At 31.9% G+C, this 14036-nt stretch overlaps 1 protein-coding gene across 6 annotated transcripts in view; it reads right to left on the bottom strand.

Annotated features, from left to right (window-relative positions):
• LOC143048577 (adhesion G protein-coupled receptor L3-like) overlaps positions 1-14036 on the bottom strand; it is a 48605-nt gene that overhangs the window by 14279 nt on the left and 20290 nt on the right. For 2 of the 6 annotated variants that reach the window (XM_076222327.1, XM_076222325.1), the window contains exons 1-10: positions 12636-13950; positions 11280-11372; positions 7381-7475; positions 6562-6756; positions 5958-6029; positions 4578-4692; positions 3175-3270; positions 1868-1931; positions 1268-1361; positions 522-568 (exon numbers count right to left, since the gene is read on the bottom strand). In XM_076222327.1, coding sequence (XP_076078442.1) covers positions 522-568; positions 1268-1361; positions 1868-1931; positions 3175-3270; positions 4578-4692; positions 5958-6029; positions 6562-6756; positions 7381-7475; positions 11280-11372; positions 12636-13836 — 2072 coding nt within the window. In that variant the 5' untranslated portion in view covers positions 13837-13950. Of the gene's footprint in view, positions 1-521; positions 569-1267; positions 1362-1867; positions 1932-3174; positions 3271-4577; positions 4693-5957; positions 6030-6561; positions 6757-7380; positions 7476-11279; positions 11373-12635; positions 13952-14036 lie in introns of those variants that run through there. The other 4 variants (XM_076222329.1, XM_076222330.1, XM_076222324.1 and 1 more) reach the window with 3 other exon arrangements.

Raw genomic sequence — 14036 nt, 5'->3', positions numbered from 1 at the left:
CGATTCGTTCTTTGATTTACTTTAAAAATATAAAAAAGAGTTCACAATTACCGATGCATTACTTATTTGTATTAGCAACTTTAAAATACAAAACAGTACCCTTAGTAATCACATCTTTCTCAAATCACTGCAACGATAATATGTCTAACAACTCGACAATATTTCTCATTGCTAGTTTGACTGATTATCAAACTTTATAATTTAAAAAAATTGACATGAACCTTGGCTCTGCACTTTCCCTTTAGACCTGTTTCAAGATATGTTATCCCGGTGTCTATAACAGACAACTAAACGTTTTTTTAAAGTTTTTTTTTAATGAAAGCCGTACGATGATCTTTAGTTGTTTAAACATACGCGTTCATTGGGGTTTATATTTTTGGTGGACAGTTGTCCCATTTGACATCTTTTCAAGATTCAATATTGCCATCATACCCAACTCCTTACCATCATTCTGCAACAAAATGAATACTCTACTTTTATTATTCAATAGTAATACCTGTCATATAAAGATAAGTTCATACCTGAAGTTCCAATATCCACACGATATCTTTGGATCTATGAATTTTACCTACAGTTTAGAAAAAAAAATACTTTCTATTAAAACAAAAAAAAAAAAAAAAAAAAAACAATTTGGCATTTTATGAAACATTAAATTGGTTGGAAAAAACGTTTTTTGAATTTTTGTATTTGTTTTACTAAAATATTCATATCAGTCGGACCTGATGAAGTCCTTAAACATAAGGTTTTCCCCATACACATGTATATGTATAACTATTTTGGTATCGTGCGTCAATATTCGATGCCGCAACTGATAGCCCAATTAGCAGGAGTGAATTCTCCGTTAAATAACTACAGTATTTAAGTACTGGGACTCTTTCAATGATAAGTTACTATTGTAAAATTGTTAAGAACATGATGATCTAATACTTTTGTTTTGAAATCGCTTTTACACAGTGGGTTTTAAACGAATTTAACTGGTCGATTTTAGCCTTGTCTGCTTTTTGATTTAATAGATTTAATTATCTTAGTATGCATTTTGATTGTCATATATTTCATTTTGAGCGTATACGTACGTTAGGAAGTTGTTCAAAAACTACATACGGGCATTCTGAAATTGACAGTGCACATGTTTGTATATTTCGCCTAAAAGTACTCAGCAGTCGGATAATGCATATTTGCACAAGCTCAAAAAATAATGAATTTCCTATTACGAACTGCTGTGAATATATTTTTACTTGGATGTTACAAAAAGAAGCCCAACACTTACCTTTTTATTTCGTTCAAATGTAATTGAAATATTTTCTGCTAAGTTATGGATAGCTTTGTCAAATGATACGGACATTACATCAGAGCCAACTGATCTACGAAAATAAACATGTTTATTATAGACAATAAACCGAAAAATAATACTCAAACTAGTATCGGAACAGAAAAATAAAATGAAATTCAAATTGAAGAAAACGTTTGCTTACCATTTTAGGCATCTACAAGTTTCAATGGTGACATGATGCTGTACGTATGATACAAGATATACACGGGTATGACATATATGAAAAGTCATCGTAAGTTTTCCGCATGATTATTTGTTCTAATAATTGATCGCTTATTTAAAAAAAACATAAATGATTTACTAGCAAATGACATTGAAATAGTTTTGATATAAAAATTTCTATTTCAGACAAAAATCATCAAATTACAATCTTTGATATATTCATAATATTAAAGATATTCCATAAAGTTTTTTACATCGCACAAACTAACATTTTGTGTATTTAACATCACTCTGAAACGCGGGAACCTTACCACAACTGAACTGTGAACTATAATATTAGTTATAATATACCAAAAAAACATCTATAAAGCCTACCTATTTACCGTTGTTGGAAGGATGCCCGACAATGTTTTGTACATTGCTGCTGTGTAAAACTTATCTGAAAGAGTATAATGACGGTAAATATTTGTAAATACTCTTTTACAGAAAAGACATTAATAACTCATACAGAAAACTGATTATTTACGTTCTTACAATGTGATTATGAGACATTATAATTCTAAAGTCTTCAAATCATATTTGTCTTTCACATAAGTAAAATAATCTCCACGTAGCAACTGAACGTATCAACAAAGTGTCACTGATCTAGATGTATGTGCATCTTAAACGATGGGCAATCTACAACAATGTAGACTAGAATGTAATTTCTGAGTAAAATCGTGGTTTGCATTATTACAATTAACAGGTTATTTTTATATTTTCTAATTCGTTCAAAGCGATAACTGGTTGAATATCGTCATTTAAGGGCAAGAACTCATTTAAAGAGTATCCTGACAAGTTTCGTCTATGTTGACCTTTTTGTATATCATCTTGTTTATCATTTTTTCTTTTTAAGTTTCAATGATAACACTATGTGTTACAATTTTTAAGAGAAAAGGCAAGGACGCAAAACATTAAGTATACATTTAGGAGAAATAATACCTCCTATTACTATTTGATTGGAAGGCGAGATCATCAAAACATCTCTTCAGCTAGACACAATAGTTTGGCTCCAATAGACCTAGTTGTTTTAAGTTGACGTACGATGATTGCCGCCAAGTAATGATTATATCTCATTTGACACATTATGTTCGATTGTCTAAAACAACTTCTTGCTGAGGTATATTTTAAGATGAAAGAAAAAGATTTGTTTTTCAAAAAGAATGGAAATATAAATACAATGATTCTACTGCAAAACTTATTGTTGAAATGATTCTAAAAGCAGTATTGATTGTTATCAAAGGTACCAATCCTATGATTTGATACACCAGACGCGCGTTTCGTCTACACAATACTCTTCGGTGACGCTCAGATAAAAAAAATCAGAAAGCCAAACAAGTATAAAAATGGAGAGCATCGGGAACCTAAAACCTCAAAAGGCTGTGCAAAATACAACCAAGGGAATCTATGCCAGGGATGAGAAAATCCCTAGTATTTCGAACAATTTATACGTTTGCAACAGTAAAATTATACCAGGCGTACGTTTTGTCTACATAAGACACCTCAGTGACGCTCAGATAAAAAATATCAGAAAGCCAAATAAGTATAAAGTCGAAAAGCAGAGAGAACCAGTCAAATATACTATCAATATTCATTCAACAGTAAGTAAGGCAAGCTGGATCACAAATTCCAGTGTAATGTACCTTTTAAAGCTGGTTGGTCTGCAAGTAATAATTTTGATCTTGAATGTACATCTGACGGGAAAGACAGGTTCTTCTTTAGTGTTGAAATTTCTATGACTAAAGGAATCATTATTTTATATTTTTCAAGTGCATACAGTAAGTTCATGGCTGTTTGGTGTATAAAATAAATATGCATTTGCATATGTGTAATTAAGATAGTAAACTAAAATTATATTTATTTAATAAATATATATTTTGATCAACAATCATTCCTGGGTTTTTATCAGTTTTTAATATGTTTTTGAATATGTATCCTCGTTGTTGAAGGCAGTAGTGTGGCAATACTTTATCAAAATCTCAGGGTGTTTAAGAGATAGTTTTTATTTACAGGCATCAAATTTTCTAATTTATATAGTGTGAGTCGTCATATAGTTCCTTGTCCTTGAATTTATCACCGCAACTTTTTATTTTTAAACTCATTTGCCTTGATCTCTCTTCTTGCAATTTCTACTAAGGTTATGTGAAGTACAACTATATCCAATGTAGTAGGACAGAACAGTACGGCGTAGTTCCGTTATTCTTTCCGATTTGTAAACAGACACTTGTAAAAAGAATGAATCTATTTGTATTGATGTTTCTTTATATAATGTATTGTGCTTAAGATGGTACCTAACACTACAGATAACTCTGTAAAATCAGCTAAACGTTTTAATAACTTGTGCTGTAAAGGTGTATTAAGCTTCTAAATGATCAAAATTTGTGTTTTTTAAACCGCTATATAACCAGTGTAATTTTTCTGATAAAATGGTTGGTTCAAAATTTTTGAAATTTTTATATTTGTGTTAAAGTGTCAAAGTTAATACTTTGTCAAAATTTAATGAAAATTTAACGAGCCAAATTAATTTTAGTGAAAGTGTTGGGTACCACCTTAATTGTAAAATACTAACATTAATATAATATTTTATTATAGATTCTCCCTGGATGTATAATAATTGATATACAGGGATACTTAGCCTAATGCTGTAAGCTAGGTAAATTGTTAAACAGCAAAAAGTTTGATCATCTCGTTATATTGTAAAAAAAAGTTTTTGGTTATTGGGGCACATCACCCGCAAACGTGTTGTTTCTATTTTAGTTTGTTCTGTTAGATGTCATTCGATAATAACTACAAGGATAAATATCGGCTTTACAAAAGTAAGTCATTACCACAGCTAGAGTTTCCTTTGTATTCTGTACCCCCTGTATGTAATTTCTTGGAGTACCGATTAAACTACTCAAAGAACCCGGCTTATAGTTTTGGTACGATAGACGCGCATTTCGTCTACATAAGACGAAGTTGACGAGCATAAATAACCAGAAATTCCGAATATAGCTGTGCAATATAAGGCCGAGGAATCTATACTCGAGTGTATAATTAAGCTTACCTAAATTTTTTCTGTTGATGATTTTTGTTTCATTTGATGATAAATTCTTTTGAACGAGACTACCAAGACTGTCTACTATTCGCATAATACTTGATGCTCCTTTCTCAGAGTCATCCTGTGGTATTTTAATATATGCTTTTATTCAGGACATATACAAAGATATGCAAATTAGTACAAAAATAGTTGTTATAAGCTGATGACAAATAATGAGACTGTAAATGGGAAAATTTGTCTTTGAAATAAGATTTTGTTATTGCTGATGTTTTTCTATTCTCAAAACTGCTACATTCCGAATTGTGAATAATGGAACAACGGTTACAAATGATTCTTCACAATGGAAATGACTAACCAACGATACAGTTTCAAACGCAATAACAATGCTTCCTTCAAATGAATAGCCAGAACTGATTTAAGAACGCTAAAAAAACTTTCCAATGGTGCAATGGTCACTTCATCTGTTACATTTGTTGTTAAAGAATTTTCAATTTTCAGACGTAAACATAGTCTACATATACATCTTATTATGCGCGTTACTTTAAAAAAATCATTGTAATCAATTTTGAATAGGAAGAGAACGTTTGATGGGTTGTCTTATATGGTTTTATAATTCACATATTTTATTCAAAAGTAACAAAATGAAGTCAACAATTATACATCGCGCAATTATAATTTGTACAGATATTTTCCGCTGTTAGTGAAAAGAAAACACTATTTCACATGGTTTTCCATATTTAAGGAACCACTGCAATATTTTTTTTTTCTGTCAATGAAAACAATAACATAAAAAATGTGCTGCGCACTGAATGTCCGGCGTAGCATGTTATTTTGAAGTGTGCACCACATTTTGTGTGATATATTTTGTTTGTTTGTGTTGTGAAAATATTACAGTCATGCCTTATGATTTAATAATAAATTCGTTTTAAGCGGAGTAAATCATGGAAAAACGTTGATGATGTCGCGGTCACATGACAAAATAAAAAATAATGTTTTGAGTTGATAGACATAACACTGTCAGCCAATCACAAGACGCGTTCCATCCAATCTTGTGCTTCTTCACACTGGCATTTAATTCGAATTTAATTCGAATCGAATTCGCTTATCGCGTACATACTCTTCTTTTTTAATTCGAATTGATTCGAATTGGCTATTTCGAATTATCCAATTCGCATTAGAAATACGCTTTTGTGAATACGAATTAAAAGTTAACGTCGTTTGGACAGTAAAGCGAATTTGACGCGCATTGTAATTCGAATTAGAATTGACGTTAGGACGTTAAATGTTTCGAATGCGAATTAAACTAATTCGAGTTAGTTAGAATTCGAATTACGTGTGAACTCAGCATCAAATTATAAGTTTATGTACCATTTAGTATAAGCTTACATGCGTGTTTACTTCGTTCCAACTATGGCTGTTTTCTGTATTCAAAACAGAATTCAGAACATCTGCAAATTTCTGAAATAATATTTCAATTTAAACAAATGTCAAGTTCACTTTCTATTATCACTATCAAAGTATGCAAATGCCTCACATGAACATAATTTCATTATGTTAATCGTTAATCGTACTTGATAAACGCACATTGTCTAAAAATATAAAGTCTGAGAAATAAAGGCAACCGAAGTTACTTCTCATATTGTGTGAAATTTTAACTTATTCGCCATTAATATTGTGCTTGCATTCAAGATCTCTTTACACATGTTATGCATTAGGAGTATTATTATCTAAATCGTACATCTAATATCATCATAATTTGTTAATTTTTATAATTCAAGGGTAGTGCAAACTTCAATTGGACAGCAAATTGACATTACAGAAAGACAGCAGGCAAGACATTGAGAGGCCAAGAAACATCTCTAGCCTGCTCCAAATGCGTAAAGGCCTTTTCAGTAAATTATGAATAGAAAACTAAAACTAATATTTAAAACACATATGTCTCAAAACATATCTAATTTTCATATAGTTCTATACAGAATATACAGTGTACCTCTGAATTGACCGACGCATTCTTTGAGTTTCCTATTTGGATAATAGAAGACAGGATAGACGTAGTCTGTTTTAAATCTCCTGATTTGAGAGGTTTTTCGTTGTGGTCCCCTGTGGTATTATCTACAGTATCCAGTATGTCAGAAATAGCAGCCGCAGCCTGCTCAGGATTTGTGATCTGTTCAAGTTTTTTCAGCTTCAAAATAAATGACAAATGAACAAAACTACTTAACGATTACGTAGAACAAAGGTTTATCCCATTTTATTCTGAACAACGCAGTTTTTCGTATTAAACAACTTTTTACACAGAGAAATTCATGTTAATAAAGTGCACAAACTGGTGAATTGTTATTTAGTGTACGGGGATAAGAATATACACTTTTTGCTATCATTGTTTCTTTACTTCGGGAGTACCTGAATCCAGTGGTGAAGCTACACAGTGGAAATGAGACGTAGTGAAAACAATGTTGCCTAACTTATATTGCTAATTTCGTTTTTGTTTCGTATACTTTCCACTGATAAAGCAGTTATTGTTCAGATTTGCGCACACGATACGATTTTAATAAGTTTATTTAGACTAGTGGTCTGACGATTCTTTATTTTGCACCTACATTTGTAAAATTTAAACATCGAATATAGAGGAAAATGAAGAAAGTTACTATTTATTTTGTTTAAAAATTGGGGTAAATGAAAACTTACAAATCGATATTGAAGGATTATTCGCGTTGCTATTACCTCATGACTATTACAAACTAAACATTGATAAAGGGCAGTTTTAAGACTCAGTCTGGCATTTTCTGTTCTTATATCGCATACATACTTTTTCTGTTGTTTTATGAAGTATCTCATTAACACAGTAAATATATACTGGCGTTCCCCAATTACCATTGCTGTCGCATTGTCGAGAAGCATTACCTACAAGTAAACACATACTAGGTATAATAGCTAACAAACCGTTAATACTATACAGTAGAGATCACTTCTAATCAAATCTGTCAGAATCTGTCAGGAGAACTGTTCTAGAACAGTATGTAGAACTGTCATCCTGACACCTTTTAAACAGTTCTAGCTAAAACAGTTCTAACCTAGTCATTCAGTGACGTCTTTAGAACTGTTCTACAATCCACAAAGGTTTGGTTAGTTCTACGGCTAGAACAGTTTTAGATAGTTCTGCTGACAGTTCTACGGTTAGAACTGATTTAGTCAGTTCTGCTGACAGTTTTACGACTAGAACTGATTTTAGCAGTTCTACATTGTACATGTGCATCTGGAACATTTTAGACAGCCCTGCCCTAGAACTGATCCTTACAGTTCTACTTAGAACAGTTCTAGGATAGAACTTTTCTATGACAGTTTAGAACAGTTCTATGACAGATTATTCTGACAGTTTGAATGAGAGGTTAGAAGTGATCTCCACTGTAGGTTGCACTTTGAAAATACAGCTGTTTCTCAAACAACACTTCTTTTGGGGAGATATAGAATATTCATTACATAGTTTATTTTGCTTACATACTAGTTTCCAGTTATGATCTCTATGTTTTAACTCATAGAGACATAGCTTGGAAATGTTACCAGTTAATATGCATATGTATATTGTTTAAATTGAAATCTGTGGTAATCCTACAGTCAAGGTAGGGATAGTTGAGACATTTATTGTTTGTTTAAACTCTTAGAAGATCGGGCATATAAACGTTGAAAATATACTTTACAGTCCTATTTTTTGACCTTCGGAAAAATTTGTAGAGCATATGAACTTTCCATTCTAGGATTTCAAAATTTCATAGTAAAATTGGTACAGTTCTAGCCGTAAAAGAAGTTCCTATAGAAATTGCATTGTCAATATTTACAGAAATGAAACCTATAACAAGTTTATCAATCAATACAAAAGTTACAGTTTCGTTTATTTCATTGATGTTACATGGACATGTCTGATTGACACACTAATCTAATTCACACTATCAAGTGTGGGTGTGATCCAAAATATTTATTAGACGATGATTGCAAAATACTTCAATCTCTTGAGTGAAAATATATAACTACCATCACCCAAGTTCGTCCCATACATAAATTTTCAAATAAGTTGCATGAATATAATTTTCCTGCCACAAATTTTTCCTGTACCACTCAACATAATCATTTCGTATTTGACCAGCTGGTTGAAGGTGATGACTTGTAACGTATATGGTTTTAGTGGATATCTACTGCTTATTTGCTGACAGTTCGATGTTTTTTATGTGTTGAATGAACTAAATTTTTCAGTCATTCTTTTCTTCATGACCACTGGACTTATTCTTGCATATCTAACCTGTAACTCGACATTGATGACTAGAAAGCACTTTTGGAATTTGTCAAAACGGCTATTTCATGATGATACGAATAGGGTAATATGCAAAGTTCAACAACGTAATTATGTTTTCATATTATTCTTTTTTAATATTTCATATTAACCAAGTTTTGTATAGAATGAATATGTGCGAGACTACCGTTTGTCAAATTTGTTTATGCAAATCTGAGGAGTGCGTGGAACATTTCGTTCTCGAATGTTCTGAATATTCTCCTATACGAAATAAGTATTTTGCCGATATAAATGAGTACCTAAGTACCTAACTTCCCCGACTTTTGCTTCACAGAGTTACCGTCCTACGAAAAAATAAACATACTGCTAGGTGAATATTTTGAGGTTGTTTGTTAACATGTTGGCACTTTTAGTAAAATGATGTTGAGTGAATTGTACACTTACAGATCTTCAATTTTAGAAAATTAGGCTAACTGTGATTTACATGTGCAACTTAATTGATGTGATCTCTAAATGTTGAGATTTTATATTAATATATAATGTTGTTCTGTTTTACATGAATGTTGACTTGTTTTAAAAAGAGAATTAATTTTTAACTTTGATATTGTCCTACATGTATGTGTTTTTTATTTTATTGTACATTATTCATTGTATATAAAGGCAACAGTAGTATACCGCTGTTCAAAACTCATAAATCTATGGACATAAATCAAAATCGGGGTAACAAACTAAAACTGAGGGAACACATTAAATATTAGAGGAGAACAACGAAACAACATTAAAATGTAACACACACAGCAACGGACTAAGAATTAGACAAAATCCGATGAGAATAACCAATATAACATCAAAACCAAATACCTGAATTTGGGATAGAAAAGTACCGTGACACGTCTTATAGTAATGTGAATTCACACTCAAATGTAGGAGAAAACAAACGACACAACGGAAACACAACGTAAAAATGTTACCAAACAGAAACGAAATATGATATAACAATGACCATTTTCCTGACCTGATACAGGACATTTAAAAAAAAATGGTGGGTTGAACCTGGTTTTGTGGCATGCCAAACCCACGGGGGGGTAACTTCGATATTTTCTTGGTAGGGGTGTGCCATTATTGCCTCAAAAAACGTACCCATTTTAATATAACATTCACTGAAATTCAGTACCTATAGTTATATAAATATTTAAGAAAGAATGACCTATACTTATATACAATATTTAAAATATGAGCCATGCTTATATAACAGTATAAGCACTAACTCACCGGGGTTCATTTGGGAACTTATTTGAAAGCACTTTAATTGTTTGAAAGGTGAACTTTCAAATGAATTGGTTTAATTTAATATAATAATTGACCATTAATAATGTATGATTCTCAATAGCATATTTATATATCATATGTAGATCATACCCCGAATCAATATATAGTTATCAAACGCAAATGCATTTTAATATAGGATGTCATTAAAAAGGAGGGTCATTTTTATATAAAATCTCGCAAAATTATGACCCATATTTTTGGCACATCCCCGTATATCCAATAATAGGAAGTTGACCCCCCGTGGCCAAACCTTGCACTTTGATGGCATTGTTAAATATAACATTAAAATGACAACATAATAATACAGGGCTACAATACAAATAAGTAGGAGAACGTATTAGGCAAAGAAACACATGAATAATAGATAACAAAAGGCATCAGGTTTAAAATTCAATACGTCAAAAACGCGCCTCGTCCACACAAGACTTATCAGTGACGCCCAGATATAAAAGTTCGAAAGTCAAAAAAGGGGTACAAAGTTGAACAGCTCTGAGGATCAAAAGTTGAAAAAGGTTGTGCCAAATACGGCTTGGGTTTTCTGCTTGTGATGAGAACATCCTTATAATATAGAACAATTTATGCTATTGCAAACAGTAAATTTTATCAAATGAATATCAAAGATTTACATGATAAAACTGACGTCGTAACTAATTACAGAAAACAAAACCCGAATACATAATACATTGAAGACCAACACAGAAAATTGACACATCCGACTCAGTCCAGGCCTGAACGCAAAAAGTCATAACAATGACGTCACATACGAAGTGGTGAAAAGGCACAATATTACGTCACGCAGACATATATGCTCTTAGACGCATTTTTGGGTACTCTGCCTGCAAGTGCCCCCGTTGTAAAGGGGTAGTTATATTTTCCAATTATTATTATCGTCATCATTGATATCATAATTATTATAACTTGTACAGTTTACGCAATGGAAATCAGCAATCTGAACATGAGTTTTTAAATAAATAACTCTTGAATCGTACGTGACGAGGTTTTTCTTTTTTAAACATTATTGTTGCTGTACATATGGCATGTAAGACGGACACAAATTAGAGAGATGAAACATGTTTATATGACATGTAAATTACCTGTATAATTCGGAGGACACTCTTTTATGTCTGTTTCCCCTGCAGCTGTCTTCCACCAATTAATACTTTCGAACTGTTCAACTGGACAATAGTCTACAACAGATCACAGTTCAATATCATGACTATCATTGTACTACATAAGTAGTAAAACAATATTTATATACCAAAGTATGTAAAAACAGAAAATGTTTCATATTTCTACAAGCACGTTACTTAATACATTGGCTTCATCAGATTTTCTTACACAAAGTGTTATTTGTAAAATTACACATATTTTTAAAAACGTGAAATATGCGATTGAGGGGAGGATAAACATTTGTAGTGTAGGACTGGGGCATCACTATATCGCGTCCTTCATATCGAAAACGCATGGAAGCAATATCATACGCCTTCTATCTTTGATGAGTTTATATTTAGTTTTTTTAGTTTAACTATATAAATGAGAAATTGTGATGTATAATCGATGACTTCAATTAATTGATATTTCTCATAGGTTTTGAAATCCACATGACAAGGTATCTGCTGTTTTATTTTACTGACCAGGAACAGGACGTTTTTATCACAGCATTTATTTCGCCATAACATTGTACCCAAGACAATTTTTAACGTAAAAGCATAAAATTCAAAATATTTAAAATATTTTGATCTTATGGGGAAATATAGAAAGGCACTATACTTAATATTCTTTATAAGAACAGTATTCGACAGAACCTTTATTGAATTTGGAAACCATCCTCATTGCGTTGTCAATGTCTAGAGCATTAAATGGTATTTAATTTGTAAAAGATAACAAAGTTATGTTGACTACTTTATATTTTAGGATAAACTCTGTTATATAAACCGTAAATGGTATCATTATTTACCTTTTTGAACGCATTGATTCAAGAGATCGGTAAACAAGTTTAGAACCCTTACGTCTTCACGTTATTACACCTGAGTGATGTAGTGATATTAAATACCTTAGCATATCTAATCTAGGATAGGAATGTATCATCTTAATCAAACATGAATGCAAAACAACCCCAAACACAGACTTTAAAATGTTTAAACAGCAGAATGAATATTTTTGAAATAATCAGAAGAACATTTACCACATGAACCATTTAAAAGTGTGTGTAAATTATTTTTTTTGTATCGTTGTAAATTCAAGATTTAAAAAAAAAATGTTGAAATTTTAAACATCGAAAAATACACATAACATTAAACACGCAAAAACCAAATGATACGACTTATATGGAGTAAACTATTGTCGTAATATAAGAATAACAGAGTACCAGAGTAAATATAGACAGGTTCGGTCAGAGGAGTACATGAAGACCACCTTTTATAATTAGACTAAAGCCAATTGCAATCTACCTCTTGTCTCGGTCAAATCAGTGCTGAGATAAATATGTTGACACAGCAGATCAACACACGCTTCAAGTGATTGAATGGTGACAATTTGTTTGTTAACTGATACAAACATCCCTTCAGAGATACCACTTGCTAAATTATCAACGGCGTCGTAAACTCTTGGTGAACGGCTATGGTCATTATAATTCATATCGTAGGATTGTCTTGATGCTAGCAATATGAATATAGAATTTTTGTCTGGTGATATATTTTGAAATCTGGTATCTACCCAAGCGTGCCATGATAATCCATGTTGTCTCCAAAGCATCAACTCTGCTAGTTTTGTAACAATATTTGTGATAGTTTTAGTACTTCTGAACGCGTTATTATAAAATGTATGACGTGTTTCAATGTTAGTTTCGATACGCACAACAGTTGTATTAATTGTTTGCATTATAATATCCTTATTTGAACAAAAACTTTTAGCTTCCAACAAATTACTTATTCCGTCGCTGCTACCATTTTGTTTGTGTAGTGACTCCACAAGGGTAACAACTAAGCTCCAAAAATTGTCTGCATTCATATCACACAGTGATAACGTAACATTTTGGAATTCCTGGCTAGTAAAACATTGTTTATTTACACTGATGCTTAAGTTCTTTATTTCACTACACTCAACCTGTACCCATGGACGTACTATACGTACCATGTCAACTTGTAAACATCTCCGAATATTGGCAAGTAAAATCTGATTTATTGGTTTAAATTTATGTTGATGTTGATCATATAATGAACAAAATTCCCTTTGAAATGTAATCCCGCCATCGTCAATTCCTGAACACGAGTATTTCTTTCTAAAGCAATCATTGTACCAGTTACAATCGAATCCAGTCGGAACATAACACAAATCGGGAAGTGATACATTGGAATATTTCGGAATAGAATCGTATCCTAAACATGAACAATTTTGGTAAACCTCTCCGTCATTAACATTGTAGAATTCTATCATACACTGATATAAGCAGTAGGTATTGTCATCTAAACAGTAATGCTTCCCATTTGATGCCATTTTAATAAAGTAATTTGAAAGACATGTTGCCCATTGGTAACTTTTATATTGCGGTGGTATTAAGACACATTCAGATAATCCCTCTGGGCCAAAATCTTTATCACAAGCGGCATCACAATACACAAGAAGACATGTACAAAACAAATATAACAACATGGTCCTCTACGTACAGTTTAAAAGTGAAAAGTATTTATCAATATCGTAAAAATAAGATCTAAGCCTTCGATTGAAAAAGGTCATATTTTATCGCGATACACCCAAGATAAAGAAGGGGTATTATGATGTCATCCTATGATAGATGTTATCACCTACGAACGTTATCAGTACTAAGTAAATATTCTCTTTAATAAAATTGC

This window comes from Mytilus galloprovincialis, chromosome 10 (assembly GCF_965363235.1).
Source record: "Mytilus galloprovincialis chromosome 10, xbMytGall1.hap1.1, whole genome shotgun sequence".
Classification (NCBI taxonomy): Eukaryota; Metazoa; Mollusca; class Bivalvia; order Mytilida; family Mytilidae; genus Mytilus; species Mytilus galloprovincialis.
The sequence above is the reverse complement of the archived record's forward strand: the minus strand, read 5'-3'. Positions and strand labels throughout refer to the sequence as shown.